Below are 23,944 nucleotides of genomic sequence, written 5' to 3'. Positions count from 1 at the left end.
AAGCAGTTATATTGGGTTAACCCAGGTTGGGCATTGTGAGAAAATTGGCATTGGGTAGAAACCTGAGAGTGTGTGTGTTGTGTAGGTGGTATTTCTAAAATCTAGTTTAAAACTTTCTTAAAGATCCATCTTATCCTGGGCACCCTTTTTTTTTTGAACTATTACCATCTGGCAGACGGTACAGGATAATAAAAACAAGGACGAATGTGGGGAAACTGTGTTTGTTTTAAAACTTTTTCAATAAAAAAAAAAAAAAAAAGGACGAATGGGCTGAAAAACAGCTGCTATCCCGGAGCAGTAACTATATTGAATTCTACTGTATAGTGCAATACTAATGCAATATCAGGGGGGTTCAGTTCAATTGTATAGAGCCGTGATGGCGAACCTATGGCACGGGTGCCACATGTGGCACGCGGAGCCATATCGGTGGGCACGTGAGCTCAGCTCCGGCACACATGCGTGTGCCAGCCAGCTGATTTTTGGCCCTTCTGGGCCCACCAGAAGTCAGGAAACACACTGTTTCTGGCCTCCGGAGGGCCTCTGGGGGGGGGGAATTTTTGCCCTCCCCAGGCTCTTAGAAAGGCTCTGGAGTCTGGGGAGAGAAAAAACGGGCCTACTGGGCCCACCGTGCTATCACGTGCCAAAAGCGGGGGGGAGCACGGGGAGCGGGGCGCATAGAATTATGGATGTGGGCACGTGTGCGTGTGACCCCACTGTGCTCCCCCCACTTTTGGCATGTGATGGCAAAAAGGTTAGCCATCACTGGTATAGAGTGTGAAGCAGTGGTCGGTTTCAAATTTTTTACTACCGGTTCTGTGGGCGAGGCTTGGTGGGCGTGGCATGGCGGGCAGGGCAGAGGAAGGATACTGTAAAATCTCCATTCCCACCCCAATCCAGGCAGGGTTACTGCAAAATCCCCATTTCCTCCGGATCAGCTGGGACTCGGGAGGCAGAGAATAGATGGGGGCGGGGCCAGTCAGAATTTTTACTACCGATTCTCCGAAATACTCAAAAATTCTGCTACTGGTTCTCCAGAACTGGTCAGAACCTGCTGAAACCCACCTCCGGTGTGAAGGATGTGGGTTTGTGTTTTATTTTTATAGTTATAATGTACACTGAAGATGGCATTTAATTTTGTTGTATAAGGTGCAATGACAATAAACTAAACTAAACTAAACTAAACTAAACTAAACTAAACTAAACTAAACTAAACTAAACTAAACTAAACTAAACTGCCTTTGCACATTCTCATTGAAACGTTCCATAACTACAATATTATTAAGTTTGGTTGTTCAGCTGGGGTTAACTCGTTCAGGATGAAGCCAGTGGGATCCAAACAGAACAGTGAGGTCTCTTCCTCAAATTGGTTGGGATTTTGCAGAGATCACGCTGATCAGTCCGCCTTAAACCAACTTAACGCATGTCAGAATGGTGTGACAGCTCAACCCTGCCTTTCTTCGTGTTTTCTCCAAGCACCCCAGTATATTAACTCTTTCGTTTGACTTGATCCCCCAACAGGATTATCTTTTCCACTCCCTTTGGTGTCATCTCCTACTTCATGATATGGTTGGTGCCCGACATCTCTCAAGGGCAAGTGATGTGGTACCTTTTCTTCTACTGCATTTTTCAGACCCTCATTACGGTGAGTCTGTCCTTTCGCGATGCAGATTTTTGTGCCTTCCTCTTCTCCGTGTTCCCTTCCTTCCTTCCTTCGCCCTGCCTTTGCTTGCTTTGATCTTCTGTTCCATACAGCACCTTCATTGGCTATCATAAAACCAGCATACAGGGGAAATGCTGGATTTAAGATTGTCAAGATCTTTGTCTAAGCAAGAAAGGAATATTTTAGCAAGGAGAAGCAGATTTGAATTGACTCTGCTTTGTGGTATATATTGCTATAGAATGTATATCTCTGATAACCTGTTTCTAAGATTCTAGTCCTTCTTGTTCTATTGCAGATACATACACTCTTAGCCCACTGCTTGGAATCTCTTGGCTTAATTTTTCCAATTATAGGAATAATTTCTAGTCCTTGTAATTGTGGGTGGGGGGCACCATTTTTGCCCTAGAGGGATCCCAATCAATTTATCAACATAGCCCAATAAAATCTGAATCAGATTTTATGTGCCGAATATGCTCTGAAATCTTCCAACATATTTTTTAGAATTAAATTCGGCCTGTTGGTCTCTGTCCTCATAAGGTCCCAAAGCTGGTTTCTCCCCCGCCCATCCCCAAATTATTTCTTCCAAAAATATTACGTCTTTGCATATGTTACATCAAATCAAATCTTGATTGCGGCCATAGCCCAGCATATTATCCTTTTATATTTTGCATTTTCAAGCGGAATTTGTATGTGCAAGCTCAGCATCTTCCCTTCTTTTCTCCTTGGCAGTGCTTCCATGTTCCTTATTCGGCCCTCACCATGTTCATCAGCAGAGAGCAGAGCGAAAGGGATTCTGCCACAGCCTACCGTAAGAAACCCCCCTCTCCATTTAAACAAAGCTAATATCAAAAGGCTCCCACTCTGTTAACTGTGGAAGCTGATTTTTCCCCTTCTGATACACAGAATTGCAAAACACCACAATTTGTGTGTGTGTATATATCTAAATCTCTGAATGTCTGTTTATCCATCCATCCATCCCTATCTATCAGCTCTGTCCCTCCCCCTCTCTCCTTCCCTCCTTCTCTTTCTCCCTCATCTCTTCCCTTCTCTCCCTCCCTCCCTCCCCTTCCTCTCCCCCTCTCTCCCCTCTCCCTCTTCCTCCCTCCCTCTCTTTCTCCCTCCTCTCCCCCTCTCTCCCTCCCTTCCCCTCCCTCTCTCCCTCCCTCCCCCTGCCTTCCTCTCTTTCTCCCTCCCTCCCTCTCCCTCCCTCTCTCTTTCCCTCTCTCTCCCTCCCTCCCTCTCTCTCCCTTCCTCCCTCTCTCCCTTCCTCCCTCCCTCTCTCTCCCCCTCCCCCTCCCTCTCTCCCTTCCTCCCTCCCTTTCTCTCTCCCTCCCTCCCCCCCTCCCATTCTCAATAGATATGTAAGCTTGCACATTTGCACCCTAGATGACTTTATGGGAGATCTATTAGCCCACTGATGATTGTCTGTCTGTGGTTGCAGAAACATGCAGAAAATTGCATGGTTGAACCCAAGGAAGATGCTAGGAAATTACAAGATTTTCCAGTCTATCCTTTCTTTGTGTTCCAGTGACTTTTTAATATTTTGTCCCAGTGTTTAGCTTTCTTATGTACCAAGTTTAGATTAAATGGAAGTGATAGGAAGAAGTCTGCTTGTAGTGTTCTCCAATACTTATTTCCAGTTTCCAATGTGGTGGCTTTTACTTCCTTGGCTGTAATATTACAGGCTGTAATACATTAGCACATTTAAAGTAGCACTTATGTGCTATCTTGAATCCTTCATCCTGGTAATCCATTCCACTTACCTAATGTGTAAAGAGCAGTTCATTGTAGTCATAGGAACTTTCTGACCACAAGTCAAAACATGATCTCCGTCAATAGTGACATAACCAGAAGTAAAGAGTTTGAGGCTTACTAGGAATCCTACCTCTTTCCCTGTTTCGTAATTCACAGCTCGGAAAGAATAGCTAGGAGATGAGAGATACAATGAATTATTTTCTTTGATGTTTGAGAAATCCATCTTTAAGAGATGCTTACTTGCATGGCTGTCAAGATGCTTTCACATGGATGCATATTGCTCAGAACAACTTGACTAAGTTCACCTATCATGCTAAGCCACAAACCCTGGTTAACAAAATATAGGGTCTGCCTTCACATAATACTCTAGCCCCCACCCCAATAAAGTATATTGTAGCTTAGCAGGATGGTTCAGTTGAAGTTAGTGTTCACGAGTTGATGAACCAAAAACTTCATTGTTGTTCAGTTGAGCATGTTGGCCAACCATTGAGTGTTTATGAACCTAGCCTTGACATGTGCAAATTATGCTTCATGAGGCGGTGTTATAACGGAACTGGATTGGATGAACCCACAGCTAACTTAAAGCATGGTTTGGGTTAAAGTGTGAACGCTGATATTCAGTTGCTCAATGAGTTAAAACCAGCATCTACCACTACTTTTGAAAGGGGACCCAACCAAAGGTGGGCTGCTGCCGGTTCGGGCAAACCAGTAGTTCCAACCACCGGCTGGGCCCGCCCACTGCCCCTGGTGCTATCCCATCCTATAGATCTCACTCTCTGGTTCACTCGCCCCGCCCAGCTGATTTCCGCGACTCGCCCACTCTACTCACTGCAGCTGCCCGAGAAGTTGTGCTGGAAGCCGCGAGCAGGAAATCGCTGTGTGTTTGAAGCCACGTGCAAGCGCTCACATTTTTGGTTCTGCACTAGGCGAACCGGTTATTAAATTATGCAAAGCCCACTTCTGGACCCAACTTATGTTTTAGTCGTTCTAATCTCTCCCTTGCTTCTACAGGCATGACAGTAGAAGTGCTTGGCACTGTCCTAGGAACAGCCATCCAAGGACAGATTGTGGGGAAAGTAGATACTCCTTGTATTCCCGACCCACCTTTCTTGAACACGAACAATTCTTCGGTGGTCTTAGAAGAAGTCAACATCACCCGGGACACTGGTTCGCTTTCTGATACGGTAGGAACCCTTACGGAGAATTCCGCGTTCTCACTACAATGCGGTAAAGCAGTGTTTTTGTCAACCTCGGCAAATTTAAGACGAGTGGATTTCAACTCCCAGAATTCCCCAGCCAGCCTTGCTAGAGACTCTAGAGAAACAGCAGATTCCCTTGCTGGCTGGGGAATTCTGGGAATTGAAGTCCACTCATCTTAAAGTTGCCGAGGTTGAGAAACACTGTGATAAAGGATTTGGCTGAAGGATGAGTTGAGAAAAAAAGATGATCTCCATTTTTGTTGCTCCTTTGTTTGGCTAACCAAAGTGAAAAGACACTGATGTTCAGGCTTTAGAGGTGGAATGTCATAGAGCAGGGGTGTCAAACTTGATTTCATTGAGGGCTGCATGTTTGACCTTGGGGCAGTGGTGAAATCCAAATTTTTTTACTACTGGTTCTTTGGGCGTGGTGTGGCTTGGTGGGCATGGCAGGGGAAGGATACTGCAAAATCTCCATTCCCACCCCACTCCAGGGGGAAGGATATTGCAAAATCTCCATTCCCACCCCACTCTGGGGACAGCCAGAAGTGATATTTGTCGGTTCTCCAAACTACTCAAAATATCCGCTACCAGTTCTCCGAACTACTCAAAATATCCGCTACTGGTTCTCCAGAACCTGTCAGAACCCGCTGGATTTCACCCCTGCCTTGGGGGCTAGGATGGGTGTGGCCGGGATGGGTGTGGCCAGCTCAACGTCACTCCTGTCAGGGGCACCTGTGGTGGCCCGAGCACTCTGTCAGCGAAAACAGACTCCCGAGCTCCGTTTTCGGCTGCCACCGCCTCCTGCAACCCTCTGCCATGCGGCCCTCCCAAGCTCCGTTTTCACTGGCAGAGGGTTGCAGGAGGCCGTGGCAGCCAAAAATGGAGCTAGGCAGCCTGTTTTCACTGGCAGAAACACCGTGGGCTGGTCCTTCACTGTTTATGGGGCAGCCCCGCGGGCCAGATCTAAGTACCGCGTGGGCCAGCTCCGGCTCCCAGGTGTTGAGTTTGACATCCCTGTCATACAGTATCTTCTAGGGAACAAAAACGGGGCAGAGTTGTGGTCCGACTTCTTGTTCATTCGAAGAGGTAGTTGGGAACAGATCCAGCCAAGAGAGAAGATCAAATCTTCTTTGGGTCTTGGTTGCTAAAGCTGTTCTGGTAAGTTGCATCCATATCAGATGCTTCAACTGGTTCTTAAGTGAACCTCTTATTTAGGGTTTCCACGCACGTTGAACCCAGAGCTAATTAAATGAGCTAGATGTACACAACATGCTAAGCCTCATCAAGCTAACCCACATTAAAATACATCCTACTTAAAGGCTTATGCTGTCACTGGGTGTGTCGCTGACCTGATTAAAAATTGTTGTGGTCAGTTTACAAATGTTGGTCAGTCTTTCATGTCCAAAACAAATGGAATTTCTGTCAAAAGGAAAAGAAAGCATCTGAATTTACTCCAGTATATTAAATATACGTGTGTAAGTGTAAAATCTTGTTGACTCTAGAGCAGAGGTCTTCAAACTTGGCAGCTTTAAGACTTGTGGACTTCAATTCCCAGAATTCTCCAGCCAGCATAGCTGGCTGGAGAATTCTGGGAGTTGAAGTCCACAAGTCTTAAACCTACCAAGTTTGGGGACCCCTGATCTAGAGAAACAGCACAGAAGTCCTTGACTTACAACCACAATTGAGCCCGAAATTTATATGTTGCTAAGTGAGAAATTGGTTAGGTTTTGCAACTTTTTTTTGGCCACATTTGTTAAGTGAATCACCGCAGCTGTTAAACCAGTAACATGGTTGTTAAGTGAATCTGGCTTCCCCATTGACTTTGCTTGTCGGAAGGTTGCAAAAGGGGATCCCATGTTCCCAGGACACTGCAACTGTCATAAATATGAGCCAGTTGTCAAGCATCCGAATGTAAAATCAGGTGGCCATGGGGATGCTGCAACAGTCGTAAGTGTGAAAAATGGTCATAAACCACTTTTTTCAGTGCCATTGTAACTTCGAATGGTCACTAAATGAACTGTTGTAAGTCAAGAACTACCAGTTTTATAAACACATAGTTTCCATGTATCTAGTTTAGCTAGTAATCTGCAGATCTTGTAATATCAATACCAGGAAGTCTCTTCTAATCAGAGTTTGATTTTATCTGGAAGAATTGTTGGGATTCTGGGATTATTGATACTGATTAATAGTTTAATTTGTAAAACACTAGTTATAAGATGGAAAAATCCATCTCCTAATGGTTCTGGGGACCATCATTTAGCTAAAATGTTACTAACTCAAACCAGGTGACTATGAATTGTGGAACCAATCCAGTGGTGGGTTGCTCCTGGTTCGCACCGGTTCGCAAGAACCGGTAGTAAAAAAATTTAGTAGTTCAGAGAACCGGTAATAACATTGGCTGGCCATACCCCCGAACCGGTCCCCAGCCTGGTCGTTACTCACTTACCCCGCCACCTCATCAGAGGCTTTTTTTTTTTTTTTACTTTTAAAAGCATTTTTTCTATAACCTCTTCGGCTGAAAAAATGCTGTTAAAAGTTTTAAAAAAGGCTCTGATGATCACGCGGCTCAGCTGGGATCTCAGAAGCTTTTAAAAGCATTTTTTTCTGTAACCTCTTCAGCCAAAGAGATTGTAGGGGGAAAAAATGCCTTTAAAAGCCTCTGGCGATCCCAGCTGACTTGCCTGATTGTCAGAGGGTTCTAAAATCATTTTTTTCTGCAATCTCTTAAGGTTGTAGAAAAAATGCTTTTAAAAGTAAAAAGAAAAAGTTGGCCACGCCCACCCAGTCACATTAACCCACAAAATAAGCCACACCCACAGAACCGGTAGTAAAAAAAATTAGAACCCACCCCTGAAAATCATGTTTAAAATAAGCCCTGGTTTACTTCAGTGTGTGAAACCAATCAGGAAGTTTGATATGTTACTATAATTTTGTATCATACCCCAGTCAAATTCTCAGGGTGCCTTATACTGTATATAAGAAACTGCTTTTAACTTAATGTTTTTGAGGTTGTGGGACGGTTGCTGGCTGCAGGCCACAATAAATGAAAATGAAAATTGAAATTGCTTTGGGGAGGAATATTATACTGCTACTGTTAATAAAATAAATTAACAATATTGTTATTGTTAATATATAGCAATAATGGCACCACATGATGTGGTGTGTCACATGATTGCAATTTGGGAGTGCTTGGAAACTAACTTGCATTTACAACAGTTGCAGCATCTAGTCATGGAATCAGGTTTTTTTTTTTTTATTTGATTTATATGCCGCCCTTCTCCGGAGACTCAGGGCGGCTTACAATGAGCTAAGCAATAGCCTTCATTCTTTTGTATATTTATACAAAGTCAGCTCATTGCCCCCACAAACTGGGTCCTCAATTTACCTACCTTAGAAAGGATGGAAGGCTGAGTCAACCTTGAGCCTTGGCGAGATTCGAACCTGCAGTAATTGCAGGCAGCTAGTCTTAATAACAGGGTGCCTTAGACCACTGTACTACCAAGGCTCTTGACTTCCAACAAGCTGGGAAGCCAGAATTATTTAATGATTGCATGATTCACATGATTTATCAGCCACCATAAAAATGGTCAAAGAATTGGCCTAAGCATCACTTAGTGATCAAAATTCCTGTTCCCATTGTGGTTGTAAGTTGAGGAATACTTCCAAGCATTCAGTGATGCTTTTCTACAAAATATCCTGCTTGAACTATTGATCTCATTTGAAATGTTCCCTTTTTTCTCACCGTTCTTTCTATCCTTTTACAGAGAAATGCCTATATGATTGCAGCCGGGGTCATTGGTGGGATTTATATTCTTTGTGCTACCGTTCTGTCTCTAGGCGTCCGGGAAAGGCAAGGTAAGCCAAGTGAATCAACTCACATCATGCAATATTATGTATTATGTATTCTCAACCATGGCAACTTCTATGTATGTGGACTTCAATTCCATAATAGCAGGCACAAATAAGTAGATGCATTCATTGAGTTCAAAGCATAGAAGAGTTTAGTATTGCTGTTGCTACTTATATACAAGAATCTAGTCAACAATTGGTCAAAGCTAAATTGGCACTAGATAAGGGACAATCTGGTGGGGCGCGGTGGCTCAGTGGCTAAGAGGCTGAGCTTGTCGATCGAAAGGTCGGCAGTTCAGCGGTTCGAATTCCTAGTGCCGCATAACGGGGTAAACTCCTGTTACTTGTCCCAGCTTCTGCCAACCTAGCAGTTCGAAAGCACGTTAAAAAATGCAAGTAGGAAAATAGGGACCACCTTTGGTGGGAATGGAAGAGGGTTCTGTGCGCCTTTGGCGTTTAGTCATGTCGGCCACATGACCACGGAGATGTCTTTGGACAGTGCTGGCTCTTCGGCTTTGAAACGGAGATGAGCACTGCCCCATAGAGTCGGGAACAACTAGCACATATGTGCGAGGGGAATCTTTACCTTTACCTTTAAGGGACAATGGAATTCAGGGGAGGGGGGGGCTGGACTGGGATCTTTTGTGGCAATGCAAGAACTTCAAACTTATGACACATCTAACCCCGCCTCCTATTTCAGCCTGCTCTTCTCCTACACCAAAATTCCCCACTTGGCATTGTCCTTGCTTAGAATTCTGGAAGTATAGAGTAGACGTTCATACAAATTGCCATGATTGGGATAAACTGGCTTATATACCCCTCTCTAGAAGGCAGGAATTTCAGGAATCTTGAAAGTGAAAGACACAACCCAGTTGGTTGAGTCACTGAGGTCAAACAAATGTGAATCCATAATTTGAGTTGAATCATCTGCTAAAATAATATATTCTAGCAGATGATTCATCAACGAGGGATATTGTGGTGTGCATGGACACCTCTGTAGAAGCCTATAAGACCCTGACCATCTGACTTTAAATTATTTTAAAAGAATGAAGTGAATAGGAATTTAATCATGCCAGCAATTATTTATTTTGGTCCTGCCTTCCTCAGAGTGTGCAAAGAGTGTTTCACAGGAGTTGTCCCTAAGAATATTTCCATAACTATAATCCTGGAAAAGTACCCTGTTTCCCCCAAAATAAGACCTAACCGGAAAATAAGACCTAGCATGATTTTTCAGGCTGTTCATAATATAAGCCCTACTCCAAAAATAAGCCCCAGTTAAGATCGTCAGCCAGATGGGTGCATTTTAGTACCATATTTCCCTGAAAATAAGACCTAACTGAAAAATAAGCCCGAATGTGTCTTTCAGAGCAAAAACTAATATAAGACCTAGTCTTATTTTTGGGGAAACATGAGTAGATATAACTTAAGTGGGAGAAAGGCTGGCTCAGAGTCGTTCAGGAGACCCAGGATTTAAGGGGGAGCTGAATTTGTCAAGTGGGGAGATCCAACATCCACATCCTTACCTTCCTTTAATCCCGACCATCCAATTCAACCTTTTTTGAGAGGCATGTAATCTCCTTCAGGACAGACACTTTCTAAAGATATCTACACCTTTCAGAAGTGTTCTCTGCCCCCGCTCCTCAAAAAAATGCACCCTGATGACATTCTTTTAATTAAGGATGGATTTTTTTTTCTTTTGCTGGATACCGGAAGCGTGTTCAGTATCACTACTCCTACTGATTATGTCAACAGACTCATCCGAGGATTACAAAAGTCGCTTGCTTCCCCCTTGGGACAAACTGATTGTAACTTTCTCTCCAGCGGCCACTCCTGTTTAATACCTGAGCGAACACTGAGGGAGAAAATGGAAGTCTTGCGCAAGAGTTGGGGATTGCATAAAGCTGCCGTGCCTGGCCTCAGCTTCTCTCTCATGAGGCAACCCCACATACTGGTTCTAACCAGTCACTAGGAAGCAGAAGCTGGCTCACCCCCTGGACGTGTTCTCTGCTTCGTCTTCTGGGGGACGTGACATCCTCTTCTGCCTCCTGAAGGAAAGTACCCTCTCAAGCCCACGGTGGCATGGAGGCCTTGTCTGGAGGATGCTTATCAAAAGGGCCACTCCTCTTGAGCAAACATTACCTGATGCCTCACCCTTGTCCACACACTTCACATCTGAGAAATTCTCCTTAGTGTTCCTTCAGGAGAAAAGCCTTATCACCTCATTCACAATATTAAGATTAGCCGAGAGAGGAAGTTTGATGGGCAAACTTCCAAAGATAGGACTGATAGGATGAAGTCATCAAAGGATAAGGATGGATGATCTGGCTCACACTAGCTATAGATAGCACTCATTTACTCCATTGTAGGTAATTCTCAACTCACAACCATTTGTTTAGCAACTGTTTGAAGTTACGACACTGAGAAAAGCCACTTACGAGCAGTCATTGCATTTATGAGGGGTTGCGACATCCCCATGGTCATATGATCAAAATGGAGGGGCTTGGAAACTGGCATGTATTTACAAAAATTGTAGGGTCCTGGCACAATCGCCATTTGTGACCTTCCAACAAGGAAGCCAATGGGGGAAGCTAGATTGACTTAACAAGCATGGCAAAAAAAAAAAAAAGCGTAGTAAAATCGGGCATGATTCACTTAACAACCACACTGGGAAATTCTGTTCCCCATTGTGGTCATAAGTCGAGGACTATCTGTTTCTAAATGTCTATGGAGGTTGGCAATCATCCAGGTCATGATTGTCCCAAAGATGCTTTTCCAAAAGACAATTGGACTTTCTTGGGGGGTTTTCCTTGAAAAAGTTTCGCTCCTCATCCAGGAAATGAACTGAACTCATCCAAGCTTCTTGGACGAGAAGGGAAATGTTTTCAAAGAAAAAAAAAACTAAGGAAGTCCAGTTGCCTTTTGGAAAAAGCACCTTTGAGACTACCTGTATCCACTTTGTCCCAAATCTTTTTTGCATTGACTTAATTGATTTATCAGCTTGGTACTGCCTTTTGCACCAATAAAAAGGTTAGAAAGCACCCTACATTCTGCCTTTGTTTCCCCCTGCGGTAGAGAACAGGATGGGCTGAAGGAAATGCACACTGAACAAATGCAGTTAAGGGAAAACCCTTGAACAGCCCTGTTGCCTAAGGGGTGTTTGCATCATACTTAAGTTTAAGTCTCTGATTATGGGAAACGAGTGAAGGTTTCTATGTTTCACTCTAGATTTCTGAAAAGAAGATTCTCCCACGAAACTTCTGATCTGAGCATTTTCCTACAACAGAGGAAGGGCTCACTCAAGGCAGTTGTCCTTTTAAACATTCTTGGACATTTTCCTCCTCCTCCTCCTCCTCCTCCTCCTCCTCCTCCTCCTCCTCCTCCGGCTGGCAAAATTAGGATAAATTATGCAAACAAGAACCATTATGGAATTACAGATGAAAAACAACACATGGTGTGTTCTAGAAATATGGTAGCCCAAATACTCCTGATCCAGAACATCCATGAAAGAGAAGAAACTCACCTGCTCCTTGTGTTTTGCTCCGCAGAATCTTCTGAACTTCAATTGGCCGAGCCGGTTTCCTTCTTCCAGGGTTTGAAGCTGGTTATGAAACATGGACCCTACATCAAGCTGATTGCAGCTTTCCTGTTCACCTCCCTGGCTTTCATGGTGAGAGAACTCCCAGCCTTTCCCATCACAACTTCTAGACTTCTTCATCACACTTCCAACCATGTGATTTTTTTTTAAACCAGAACAAAAACTGAACCCCCATCCACCCATTCCTTGAACTTGCCTGGAATACATTTTCTAGAGCAGGGGTCCCCAACCTTGGCAATTTTAAGACAACTAGCAAAGCTGGCTGAGGAACTCTGAGAGTTGAAGTCCACAAGTCTTAAAGTTGCCAAGGTTGGAGACCTATGCTCCAGATGTTTGGGTAGGTCTCTTTTACAGTCCTTTTCTGATGGCCATGATAGTTTGGACTAGGAGAAGCTGAAGGCCACAACATCTGCAAAATAATAGATACTATATGGCTTGGGAAGAAGTCTAATCCAGAGGAAACATTGTGTTGTGCGGGTTGGTTGGAGAGTGGCTAAGCTGCAGTTTGCGAGTTAGAACAATGGCTTAAATCTTGCAGACCACAAAGTCAAGAATCCCATGCCAAGTTTGATGTCGTCCTAGGTCTTGCGAGCCATGTTGAAAGCTGCACTCAAAAGGGGGGGAGGGGCTTGTCTTGAATGGACAAGGAGCTTGAGTGGACAATCCACAACATCAGGCAACCTAGATCTCATCGAAGGAGACAAGACAGAAGCCGACGAATCAATTTAGCCATAAGGAGGTTCACTAAGGCAGGGGTCTCCAATCTTCACAACTTTAAGACTTGTAGACTTCTACTCCTAGAGTTCCTCAGCCAGCAAAGCCAGCACATATGACACCCCCTGCCGCCGCTCTCCACCTGCTTTTGGCACGCGATGGCCCGGTGGGCCTGGTAGGCCCATTTTTTTGCCCTCCCCAGGCTCCAGAGCCTTTCTAGGAGCCTGGGGAAGGTGAAAATAGCCCCCCGGAGGCCCTCTGGAGGCCCGGAAACAGCCCGTTTCCCGACTTCCAGTGGGCCCAGAAGGCCCGAAAATCAGCTGGCCAGTGCGGATATGCGCGCTGGACTGAGGTAGGGCAACGCTCACGTGCCCACAGATATGGCTCTGTGTGCCACCTGTGGCACCCGTGCCACAGGTTCGCCATCACGGGCCTAGGAAATGTCTAAGCTCATGTTGATAAGCCTGTTTTGATTGTCTGGACAAAGTTGAAGGACCCTACGTGTTCTGAATGTCCCTAAGAATGCCCACGGCCACAACGTTTTGGAGAATGTACTGCCCAAATATCAGGAGTGATGCTGAGGTCACCGCTCAGCTGACTACTTCTGCTATGTTGTTTGCTTCCAATTCAATAATGGACAATGGATTCCACTTCCCACCCTGCGGCTCTCTGGGAATGTATAATAAATATTTGTAGCCTCTACCTTTCTCTTTTCTGTGGCAATTCTCCAGTGTCCAGTAGCCTGCTCTTCTCTGCTTCCCTACCCTTAAATTGTCCAAACAAAGATCTGTATTCTTTCAGGTCTTTGATTCTGGAATTTGACAGAAACAGCATTTCTCAACCTTGGCAATGTTAAGATGCGTGTGGACTTCAACTCAACAGAATTCTTGGGTTGGGGGATTCTGGGAGTTGAAGTCCATACTTCTTAAAATTGCCAAGGTAGAGAAACATTGTGGAGAATTTTATTCTGGTAAAGTTTTTGTTTTGTTTTTCAATTACCATCTTTTTTTTCCTTGCCAAAATGCTCCTGCTTTTTTAACACTGACATGTCTTGTCTCTTCCCAGCTGTTGGAAGGAAACTTTGCCTTGTTCTGCACTTACACCTTGGGGTTCCGCAACGAGTTCCAGAACATTCTGCTCGCCATCATGGTATGTGTTCTGCAAGGCATGCAATGACCTCCCTCCCTCTCCTTCTCTCTTTCTCTTTCTCTCTCTTTCTCTTTCTCTCTCTCTCTTTCTCTCTCTCTCTCTCTCTTTCTTTTTCTCTCTTTTTTTCTCTTTCTCTCTTTCTCTTTCCCTTTCTTTTTCTCTCTCTCTCTTACTCTCTCTCTCTTTCTTTCTTTCTCTTTCTCTTTCTCTCTTTTCTTCTTACTCCTTTTTCTACATGGGCTTAACTGTCCCTGGCTTGAAGAAAGGGAGTTATGAGGGAGGTCGGTTGGTGGTCCAGATTATCTTCAGTTACAAGCTTTCAAAGAGAGCTGGAGAATCCAGCTTATTATTCCATCTACCCCATTTTGCAATGTGAGAACACGATGCTGCTTTAGCAAAGTCAATTGGAGAAGCCAGATTCACTTAACAACCATGTCGCTAATTTAACAACTGCAGTGATTCACTTAACCATTGTGGCAAGAAAGGTTGTTTCGTTTACCAGTGGAAATTTTGGGCTCCATTGTGGTCGAGGACCACCTGCAGTAAAGTGAAGAGCGTCATTGTGGGTGAAATATTTCAGCTGTCAAATTCTGCAAGGGAACTGGAGGACGTTAAGGGAAAACCATCCTTCAAGGAGGCGAGCCCAGGCAATTAACCCTCTTTCTGGAAAGATAGAGTCGGTGATTACAAACAAGGCTTTCTTTGTGTGCTTTTAGAGCTGGTCTGAAAAGAGACGAGAAACAAAAACCAGGCTAGTCTTTTGTCCAAAGCCTGCCATTTTTCTCCCCTCCTGCCTGCCCTTAATCATGAGGAAAAAAAAGCCATCTTAATCAGGGAGAGGCTCTGAATGGAATTATTGGAGCCAAGTTGTCTGAGAAGGCCTGAGCAGGAGGAGAGGGGAAAGAAGAAAAGACCAGACCCTCTGCCAAGCCAGAAAGGAGTAGAAAACCTCCCCCCACCTCCGTCTTTCCAAGCACTGATGAAAGTAGCCCATTTGGGGGATCTCCCAATGCACTGGATCCAAGGGTGGGCTGTGGGGGGTTCGCAAGGGTTCAGGAGAACCTCTAGCTAAGATTCTGTGCAGTTCGGAGAACCCCCAAATCCCACTCTTGGCTGGCCCCACCCACCCCTCCCCTCCCAGGAGTCCCCATGCGGCCCATTTTGGATGCAGGTAAGTGCAGGGCGCGTGGAGAGGCTTGGGGAGGGCCAAAAACAGGCCTACTGGAATTTCGGAAACAGGCCTGTTTCTGGCCTCCAGAGGGCCTCCGGAGCCTGGGGAGGCCATTTTCGCCCTCCCAGGGGCTCAAGGAAAGCCTTCGGAGCCCGGGGAGGGCAAAAACGCCCCCCCGCCCACCCTGGTGTAGGAGGCCGACTAGGCCGCACCCACCATGGCCACGCCCACCCAGCAACCAGGCAGAGAACCCTAACATTTTGCTAAAATTTTTGAAGCCCGCCCCTGACTGGATCCTAAACTAATCCATCCATCTGGGGGAATCCAATTTCCAAACCCATCAAAACAGAGAACATGCTTTAAAAAAACAGCAATAACCCACAACTTTGCAAGTCATCTGAAGGGATGACTCTGAACTGTAGCTGACAGCAGGCCTCGGATTTAGCGCTGCAAACTCCCACCCGTAATTTGCTAATTTGCTTTCCTTTCCCACATTCTTCTCAAAAACCGCCCTCTTTGAATGGGGGACAGAGGAAAAAATTTAACATGGTCGTTTCCCCCACCCCCACCCCCACCCCCACCCCACATACGCACATGCTCAGACACACATCCATTCCAAGCTTTTCCAAGTCAATTTCAAACCTACATGCCAAACTCGTGAAGTTTGTTTGGCTTTGAGCTTGTCTTGTGTTTTTAATTGCCTTTAGAACATTGCATTTACCCAGCCATTCTGATTAATTTATGGTCCAGTCAGTGCATTCTGCATGACCCCAAAGCAGGGGTGAAATCCAGCAGGTTCTGACAGGTTCTGGAGAACTGGTAGTGGAAATTTTGAGCAGTTCAGAGAACCGGTAGCAGAAATTTTGAGTAGTTCAGAGAACCGGTAGCAGAAATTTTGAGTAGTTCGGAGAACCGGTAGCGGAAATTTTGAGTAGTTCGGAGAACCGGCAAATACCACCTCTGGCTGGCCGCAGAGTGGGGTGGGAATGGAGATTTTGTAGTATCCTTCCCCTGCCACAGCCACCAAGCCACACCACGCCCACCAAGCCATGCCCACAGAACCGGTAGTAAAAAATTTTGGATTTTACCACTGCCCCAAAGTTAGGTTTAACTCAAGACCCAGGTCAGTGGGTTGTTGGAACATGGCTAAAGGGTCCCTCTTATGCACAAGCAGTGAGCGGTGTCAATAAAGGGAAGCAAGGTGAGATTTATGGGCATGGATGTGATCCAACCGCTATTACTGTCTGTCAAACAAGCACCATTGGGGCCAGAATTTCCATGGCTGAGCCAAGGCGGTTGCTGAGTGCGCTGCACTCAGTTTTTTTTTTTTGCAATGATTGTTAAGCGAACCACTGCAGTCGTTAGTGAATCATGAGGTTGTTAAGTGAATCTGGCTTCTCCTATTGCATTAGCTTCCTAAAAGCCAGTCAGGAAGGTCGCAAGTGGCGATCCCCTGTCCCTGGGATGCTGCAACTACATGCTAGTTGCCCAGTGTCTGAATTTTGCTCACATGATTGACTGTGGGGATGCTATGTTGGCCGTAAGTGAGAGGAGCAGTTGTACGTCATTGTTGTAACTTCGAATGGTCACTGAAAGAATGGTTGTAAATTGAATTCTCCTTATTCCAGCGGTGGTAGCAGGGGTGAAATCCTCCCGGTTCGGACCGATCCAGTAGTGATTGTGGCAGGTGGTTCGGAGAACCGGTAGCGATGGCGGTGCGAAGCTCCGCCCACCCGCCTGGGTGTCGTTACTTCCTGATTTTAACCAGGAAGTAATGTGTTTTTATCCTCTGCGCATGGGCAGAAGTTTTTGCACATGCGCAGAAGGTATGCGCGCTCATGTGACACATGCACGCACTTTCGAACCGGTAAAGCAGGTAAGTAGATTTCACCCCTGGGTGGTAGTAACACCATTGTGAATCTTTAGAAGTAGGTCAGGATCAAAACCATAGGATGCGTCCAAGATGAGAACAAAAATGCCCCCGTAAACGGCTCGTTTCTCCTCAAAACGTCTCGTTTCTCCTCTGTTTTTTCTTTCCAATGCGGTCAGACTGTTGCTACTCCAGGCAGGACGAGAGAGTTCAGTTCCCCACATTGAAAGAAAATCTCCCCGTTTGCCAATGGGCCAGAATGTCACAAAAGGGAGAGGCTAATATGCAAGTTTTCTGTATGCAAAGCTGCAGCCACCTTCCCCGCTGAGACATTTTTTTGCCGTCCAGAATTCTGAGATGCTATTAATATGTAGAGCAGCCTTTGGGGAAGAGACACGCTGAATGGGGAATAGCAACTTCAAAGCAGCCATTTTTAGCTCATTCCAATGGACGTCAGCGGCTCAACTTTTATATTTTAAGCAGTCTGGTCATGAATGGGAGAGAAGCTGTTGAGGGACACTTAGTCCCTTTCAGCCAAAGAGCCATTGCAATCCCCAGCCGCCGCCGCCCCACCCAGCCCCCCTTCCTTGGGAGATTAAGACTTTGTCTGGGCCACAGTGGTGGGGGAATGAAAAGACGAGGGTCGGTCATCGGAAGCCGTCTTGCATTATTCAAAGAGTAGATGGCCAATCTCTTCTCATGCTTTTGCTTTTTGTCTTTTTTCCCCCTGGATAGGATATCTAAACAAAGCTTTGGTTTGCTAACAGCTGCTATTTATATTTCCTAAGAATGCTTACTGTATGCCGGTCCAAGAGTGTGATTGAATATAAAAATGATGCTAGACTTTAAAGGGGAGGGCATTGCTTTGAATTGAAACACGTCGATATCGCTCTCTGCTCCACCTGCTGTTTGTGAAAAGTTTTTTTTTTTTCCCCTGATGTAGAAGAAACTTTTCACAAACAGCAGGTGGAGGAGAGAGTTTGGCAGGCATAAAAGAATATATGGATGCTCAGAGGAGCCACGTTGCTTTCCTATTTCAGCCTACAGCCCTTGTGACTTTGGCATAAAGCACATTCTTACTGTGTTCTCATAAAATGCTTCACCTAGTGCCTGAATTAGCCCGTTTCCCGAGTTGCCACAATACACTGAACGTCAACTGAAAATAAAACAAAAAATAAACACAAGCAATAAAAACTGACTAAGGCAAAGCTAATTGTGAATCTCTAGCTGTCTCATAAGGGACGTGGTGGCTCAGTAGCTAAGATGCTGAGCTTGTCGTTCGAAAGGTCGGCAGTTCAGCGGTTCGAGTGCTGTGTGACAGGGTGAGCTCCCATGACTTGTCCAAAGCTTCTGCCAACCTAGCAGTTCGAAAGCACTTAAAAAATGCAAGTAGAAAAAATAGGGACTACCTTTGGGGGGAAGGTAACAGCGTTCCGTGCGCTTTTGGTGTTGAGTCATGCTGGCCACATGACCACGGAGATGTCTTCGGACAATGCTGGCTCTTCAGCTTTGAAACGGAGATGAGCACCGCCCCCTAGAGTCTGGAACGACTAGCACATATGTACGAGGGGAACCTTTACCTTTACCTTTAGTGCCTGAATTAGTCCAGTTCCTGAGTTGTCATAATATATTGAACATCAACTGAAAATAAAACAAAAACTAAACACAAGCAAGAAAAACTGACTAAGGCAAAGCTAATTGTGAATCTCTAGCTGCCTCATGTCATCAAACTTAAATTCCTTCTTTGGGGAATCTAAACCCGCTTCTGGTCTACAGGTAGTCCTCGACTTATAAACATTCATTTAGTGTCCGTTTGACGTTGCAACGGCACTGAAAAAAGCCACCTATGGCTATTTTTCACACTTATGGCCATTGCAGCATCCCCAGGGTCACGTGATCAAAATTCAGATGCTTTGCAACTGACTCGTATTTATGATGATTGCAATGTCCCGGGAGGGGGAGAGGGGGTCACGTGATCCCCTTTTGCAACCTTCTGACCAGCAAAGACAACAGGGAAAATCAGATTCACTTAACAACCGTGTGACTAACTTAACCGCTGCAGTGATTCACTTAACAACCGTGGCAAGCAAAGTCGCACAATGGGGCAAAACTCACTTAACAAACTCTCTTAGCAACAGAAATTTTGGGCTCGATGGCAGTCGTAAGTCGAGGATTATCTGTAGACAATGGTGTCGGCCTTTCTGCTCCTCTACTTTATGATGGAGTAGAGAAGAGAGGTAGATTATCTTACTGCTATATGGAAATTCTTAACCAGGCTAGGTCAAAGAGTAGGACACTGATGGCTAACCTTTTTGCCGTCACGTGCCAAAAGCGGGGGGAGTGCGGGGGGGTCGAACGTGTGTGTGCCCACACACATACTTCAATGCACCTCCCCCCCCCGTGCATGCCCATGTGACCCCTCCTGCAGTCCCCCCACTTTTGGCACGCGATGGCTCGGTGGGCCTGGTAGGCCCATTTGTCACCCTCTCCAAGCTCCAGAGGCTTTCTAGGAGCCTGGGGAAGGTGAAAACGGGCTTCCCCAACCCCTGGAGGCCGGAAACGACCCGTTTCCCGACTTCCAGTGAGCCCGGAAGACCTGAAAATCAGCTGGCCAGAGCACGCAAATGAACTGGAGGTGAGCTAAGGCAACGCTTGCATGCCCACAGATATGGCTCCACGTGCCACCGGTTCGCCATCACGGAAGTAGGAAGTCTCAAATGGGTGAGGGAAAGTTTATATTAGCCTGTTCAATGGGGAAAGCTTGGTTCTCTGTTTGTGTATGCAGTTAATTGTTTTATTGCATTATAAGATGCGAATAATATGTTAAAAGAATGCAGATAGTAGCTCAGTAGAGAGAAAAAATGGTAAAATATAAATTAGAAATTGTTAACAGCGTGCTAATTTAGATAATTTAAAGCTTTAAAGATAAGATGGGAAAGTCTATATCAATGTTAACTGTAATTCTGAGATGTCAACGAACGTAAGGTTGCTTGAACCGTACAATTAAAAATAAGTGGCACTGATAGCCTGTTGCAAAAGGCGTGCAATTATTTTTTATAACATCATAAGGATTTGTATCTTGAGCTTGGTACATAATACTGAGGTCTCCACTGTAATATTACTTATTGGTTTTTTATGAATATTAAAAAGGAAAAAAGAATGAAACCAAGAGAAAGGGAAAGGGGCAGTGGGGAAATGTAAAATTTGTTACTACCAGTTCTGTGGGCATGGCTTGGTGGTGGGGTAATGTGACTGCGTGGGCTTGGCCAACTTTTTTTTTTTTTAACTTTTAAAACCATTTTTTCTACAACCTCTTCGGCAAAGAGGTTGTTAAAAAAATGTTTTCAAAAGGCTCTGACGATCCCAGCTGAGTTGCCTGATCGGCAGAGGCTTTCTTTCTTTTAAATGCCTCTGACGATCAGGCAACTCAGCTGGGATCATCAAAGTCTTTTAAAAGAAAAAAACCCACCGGTTTTACTACCGGTTCTTGCGAACCGGTCCAAACCAGGGACAACCCACCACTGATCTGGTTGACTTAAATACGGTTAGTCCTCAACTTGCAGTGGTCCTCATTTAGTGGCTGTTTGAAATTACGACAGTGCTGAAAAAAGTGACTTACAACCGGTGTTCGCCCTTATGACCATCGCAGCAGCCCCCTGATCATGTGATCAAAATTTTGGCAACCGGCATATATTTACAAATGCTTGGCAACTGGCATGTACTTACGACGGTTGCAGATCACCGTTTGCAACCAGGTTCTGACAAGCAATGAGGAAAACCAGATTTGCTTACTGACTCTGTGATTCACTTAACATATGCAGGGATTCTCTGAACCACCATGGCAAAAATGTCATAAAATGGCCTGTGATTCACTTAACAACACCTCGCATAACAACAGCAATTGTGATCCCAGTTGTGGTTGTAGGTCAAATATCATCTATAATAAATTTTCTTTCCTTTTTCTTTTGTTGTTCTTTTGCAGCTCTCGGCCACACTGACCATTCCTTTCTGGCAGTGGTTCCTTATACGTTTTGGGAAGAAAACTGCTGTTTACATTGGCATCTCGGTGAGTGAATACCGATAGTCCTCATCTTATGACCGGTCGCTTAGTGACCATTCAAAGTTACCACAGATTCCCCCAAAAGGTACTTACGACTTAATTTCAGCGTTACGATAACTGTTCCCCCTCCCATGGTCATGTGACTGCATTTTGGGCATTTGGTAACTGGCCTGCATTTATGATAGTTTGCGACAGGGATGAAATGCTCCTGGTGAAGCATTTATGATAGTTTGTGACAGGGGTGAAAAGCAGCGCTGGCTGGGGGATTCTGGGAGTTGAAGTCCACCCATCTTCAAGCTACCAAGGTTGAGAAACACTGCTCTGGAGCCTGGGGAGGACAAAAACAGGCCTACCGAGCCCACTGGGCCATCACATACAAAAAACGGGAAGAGCATGGAGGGGTTGCACGCACATGCGTGGGGGGGCAGGGCACATAGAATTATGGGTGTGGGCACGTGCGCGTGTGCCCACTCCGCACTCCCCCAGCTTTTGCACGCGATGGCAAAAAGGTTAGCCATCACTGACCTAGGAGAATCTCCATAGACACCGTGGTCTTGCGTGCAAAACAGGCTAAGAGATAATGTGGTTGGTTAAATTTTGCTCCGTCTGAATAGCCTGTGGGTACCCAGCTGTGCTATATATAGTTGTGATTTAGAGCAGGGGTCTCCAAACTTGGCAACGTTAAGACCTGGGGACATCAACTCCCAGAATTCCCTAGCCAGCATGGCTGCATGAAGCCTCGGTGGTGCAGCGGACTAAAGTGCTGTTAAGTGCTAGCACTTAGCTGCCAGCTGCCTGCAATTAGTGCAAGTTCGAATCTCACCAGGCTCAAGGTTGACTCAGCCTTCCATCCTTTCGAGGTAGGTAAATTGAGGACCCGGATTGTGGGGGCAATAAGCCAACTTTGTATAGAACAACACTGCTTAGGGGGGCCCGAAAGCCCTAATAAGCAGGTATATACAAAAAAGTATGCAGGCTATTGCTATAATGCATTGTAAGCCGCCCTGAGTCTACGGAGAAGGGCGGCATATAAATTGGACTAATAAAATAAAAAATAAAATAAATTCTGGGAGTTGACCTCCGCAAGTCTTAAAGTGGCCACGTTTGGAGACCCCTGATTTAGAGTGAAGTATGAAACCAGCCAATGGTGGCTTATTCAAGAAACCTTGATGAGTCAAAATATGATTTAGCACGATGCATGAACCAGTTCGAAGACTTCTATCTCAGTCAAATGTAAAGCAACTGATAAGTTTCAGTCTAAATATCCTATTTCCCTGAAAATAAGACATCCCCTGATAATAAGCCCAATCGGACTTTTGAGCACATGCGCTAAAATAACCCCCCCCCGAAAATATTTAAACACATGCGCAGCTGGTCCCCGCCATTTCCTCTGGTTTCCTCCACGTGCCCCAAAATAATAAGATCTCCCCGAAAATAAGGCCAAGCGCTTATTTCGGGGTTCAAAAAAATATAAGAGAGGGTCTTATTTTCGGATAAACACGGTATCTATGGATTGATAGACATTTTGAGAAGTTTCTTCTCAACCCATGTTTGTATCCGAACAAGTATAAAGAAACCGCTATTAATTATGGCTAGGATCTCATGGGCAAGAAGGGAAAGAAGCACCCACAAAAAGAAGAAAAAGAAAAATCTGTAAGTTTCCCTTAATGACCAAGTCATTCTTAGCTCTCGAGCGAGCCCAATTTTCTTGAGATCCCTTTGTAAGCGAAGTCCCATTTCTATTCTGACGTCTTAAGGGGCAAAATTGCGTCAGTCCATTCAAGTTTGAATCAAAGTGAGCTTCCTGACCACGTCTTCTCTCTCCATTCTTCAGTCTGCCACTCCTTTCCTCATCTCGGTTGTGATTTTGGAAAGCAACCTCATTATGACCTACGTGGTAGCCGTTGCAGCTGGAATGAGCGTGGCCGCTGCTTTCCTCTTGCCGTGGTGAGTGAATTGTCGAGCATCTTTGTCTGTTTCCAGAACTCAATATACAGTACAGGTAGTTCTCGATTTACAACCGTTTATTGAGTGACTGTCTGAAGTTACAACGGCACTGAAAATAGTGACTTATGACTGTTTTTCACACGACCATTGCAGCATCCCTGTGGTCACGTGATCAAAATTCAGACTCTTTGGCGGTGGTGAAATGTAAAATTTGTTAGTACCGGTTCTGTGGGCGTGGCTTCATGGGGGGGTGTAATAAGGCTGAGTGGGCGTGGCCAACTTTTTTTCTTTTTACTTTTAAAAGCATTTTTTCTACCACCTCTTCAGCTCAAGAGGTTGTAAAAAAAATACTTTGAAAGCCTCTGACGATCCCAGCTGACTTGTGTGATCGGCAGAGGCTTTTTTTCCTTTTAACAACATTTTTTCTATAACCTTTTCAGCTGAAGAGGTTGTAGAAAAAATGCTTTTAAAAGCCTCTGATGATCCCCGCTGAACCGCGCGATCATCAGAAGCTTTTTTTTTTACTTTTAAAAGCATTTTTTCGGCCATAGAGGTTGTGGAAAAAATGCTTTTAAAAATTAAAAAAGCCTCTGATGATTGCATGGCTCAGCTGGGCAATGGGGGAGGGGCAGGGATTTTTGCTACCTGTTCTCCGAACCACCCGTCTCCATCGCTACCGGATCGGGCGATCCGGTGTGAAACGGGAGCATTTCACCCCTGCTTTTTGGCAACTGCCATGTATTTATGACGGTTGCAGTGTCCCGGGCCATATGACAAGCAAAGTCAATGGGGATGCCCGATTCGCTTACAGTAACAACTGTGTTACTTAATTTAAACACCTACAGTGATTCACTAAACAACTGTGTCATAAAATGGGGCAAAACTCACTTAACAACCGTCTCACTTAGCAACAGACATTTTGGGCTCAATTGTGGTTGTAAATCAAGGAGTACTTGTACAGTTCTATTCCTGTCC

General features: G+C 45.1%; 1 protein-coding gene across 1 annotated transcript in view; it reads left to right on the top strand.

The window, feature by feature from the left end:
• The window catches only part of MFSD2A (MFSD2 lysolipid transporter A, lysophospholipid), a 52,484-nt gene that overhangs the window by 21,518 nt on the left and 7,022 nt on the right, over positions 1-23,944 (top strand). Inside the window, exons 4-11 of the mRNA XM_034413434.3 lie at positions 1,519-1,642; positions 2,390-2,468; positions 4,427-4,599; positions 8,379-8,469; positions 12,009-12,130; positions 13,838-13,921; positions 20,945-21,028; positions 22,857-22,969. Of these exons, the coding sequence (XP_034269325.1) occupies positions 1,519-1,642; positions 2,390-2,468; positions 4,427-4,599; positions 8,379-8,469; positions 12,009-12,130; positions 13,838-13,921; positions 20,945-21,028; positions 22,857-22,969 (870 nt within the window). The remainder of the gene's footprint in view (positions 1-1,518; positions 1,643-2,389; positions 2,469-4,426; positions 4,600-8,378; positions 8,470-12,008; positions 12,131-13,837; positions 13,922-20,944; positions 21,029-22,856; positions 22,970-23,944) is intronic.

Source organism: Pantherophis guttatus, chromosome 10, assembly GCF_059756535.1.
Source record: "Pantherophis guttatus breed Tessera chromosome 10, ASM5975653v1, whole genome shotgun sequence".
NCBI classification, from domain to species: Eukaryota; Metazoa; Chordata; class Lepidosauria; order Squamata; family Colubridae; genus Pantherophis; species Pantherophis guttatus.
The sequence above is the reverse complement of the archived record's forward strand: the minus strand, read 5'-3'. Positions and strand labels throughout refer to the sequence as shown.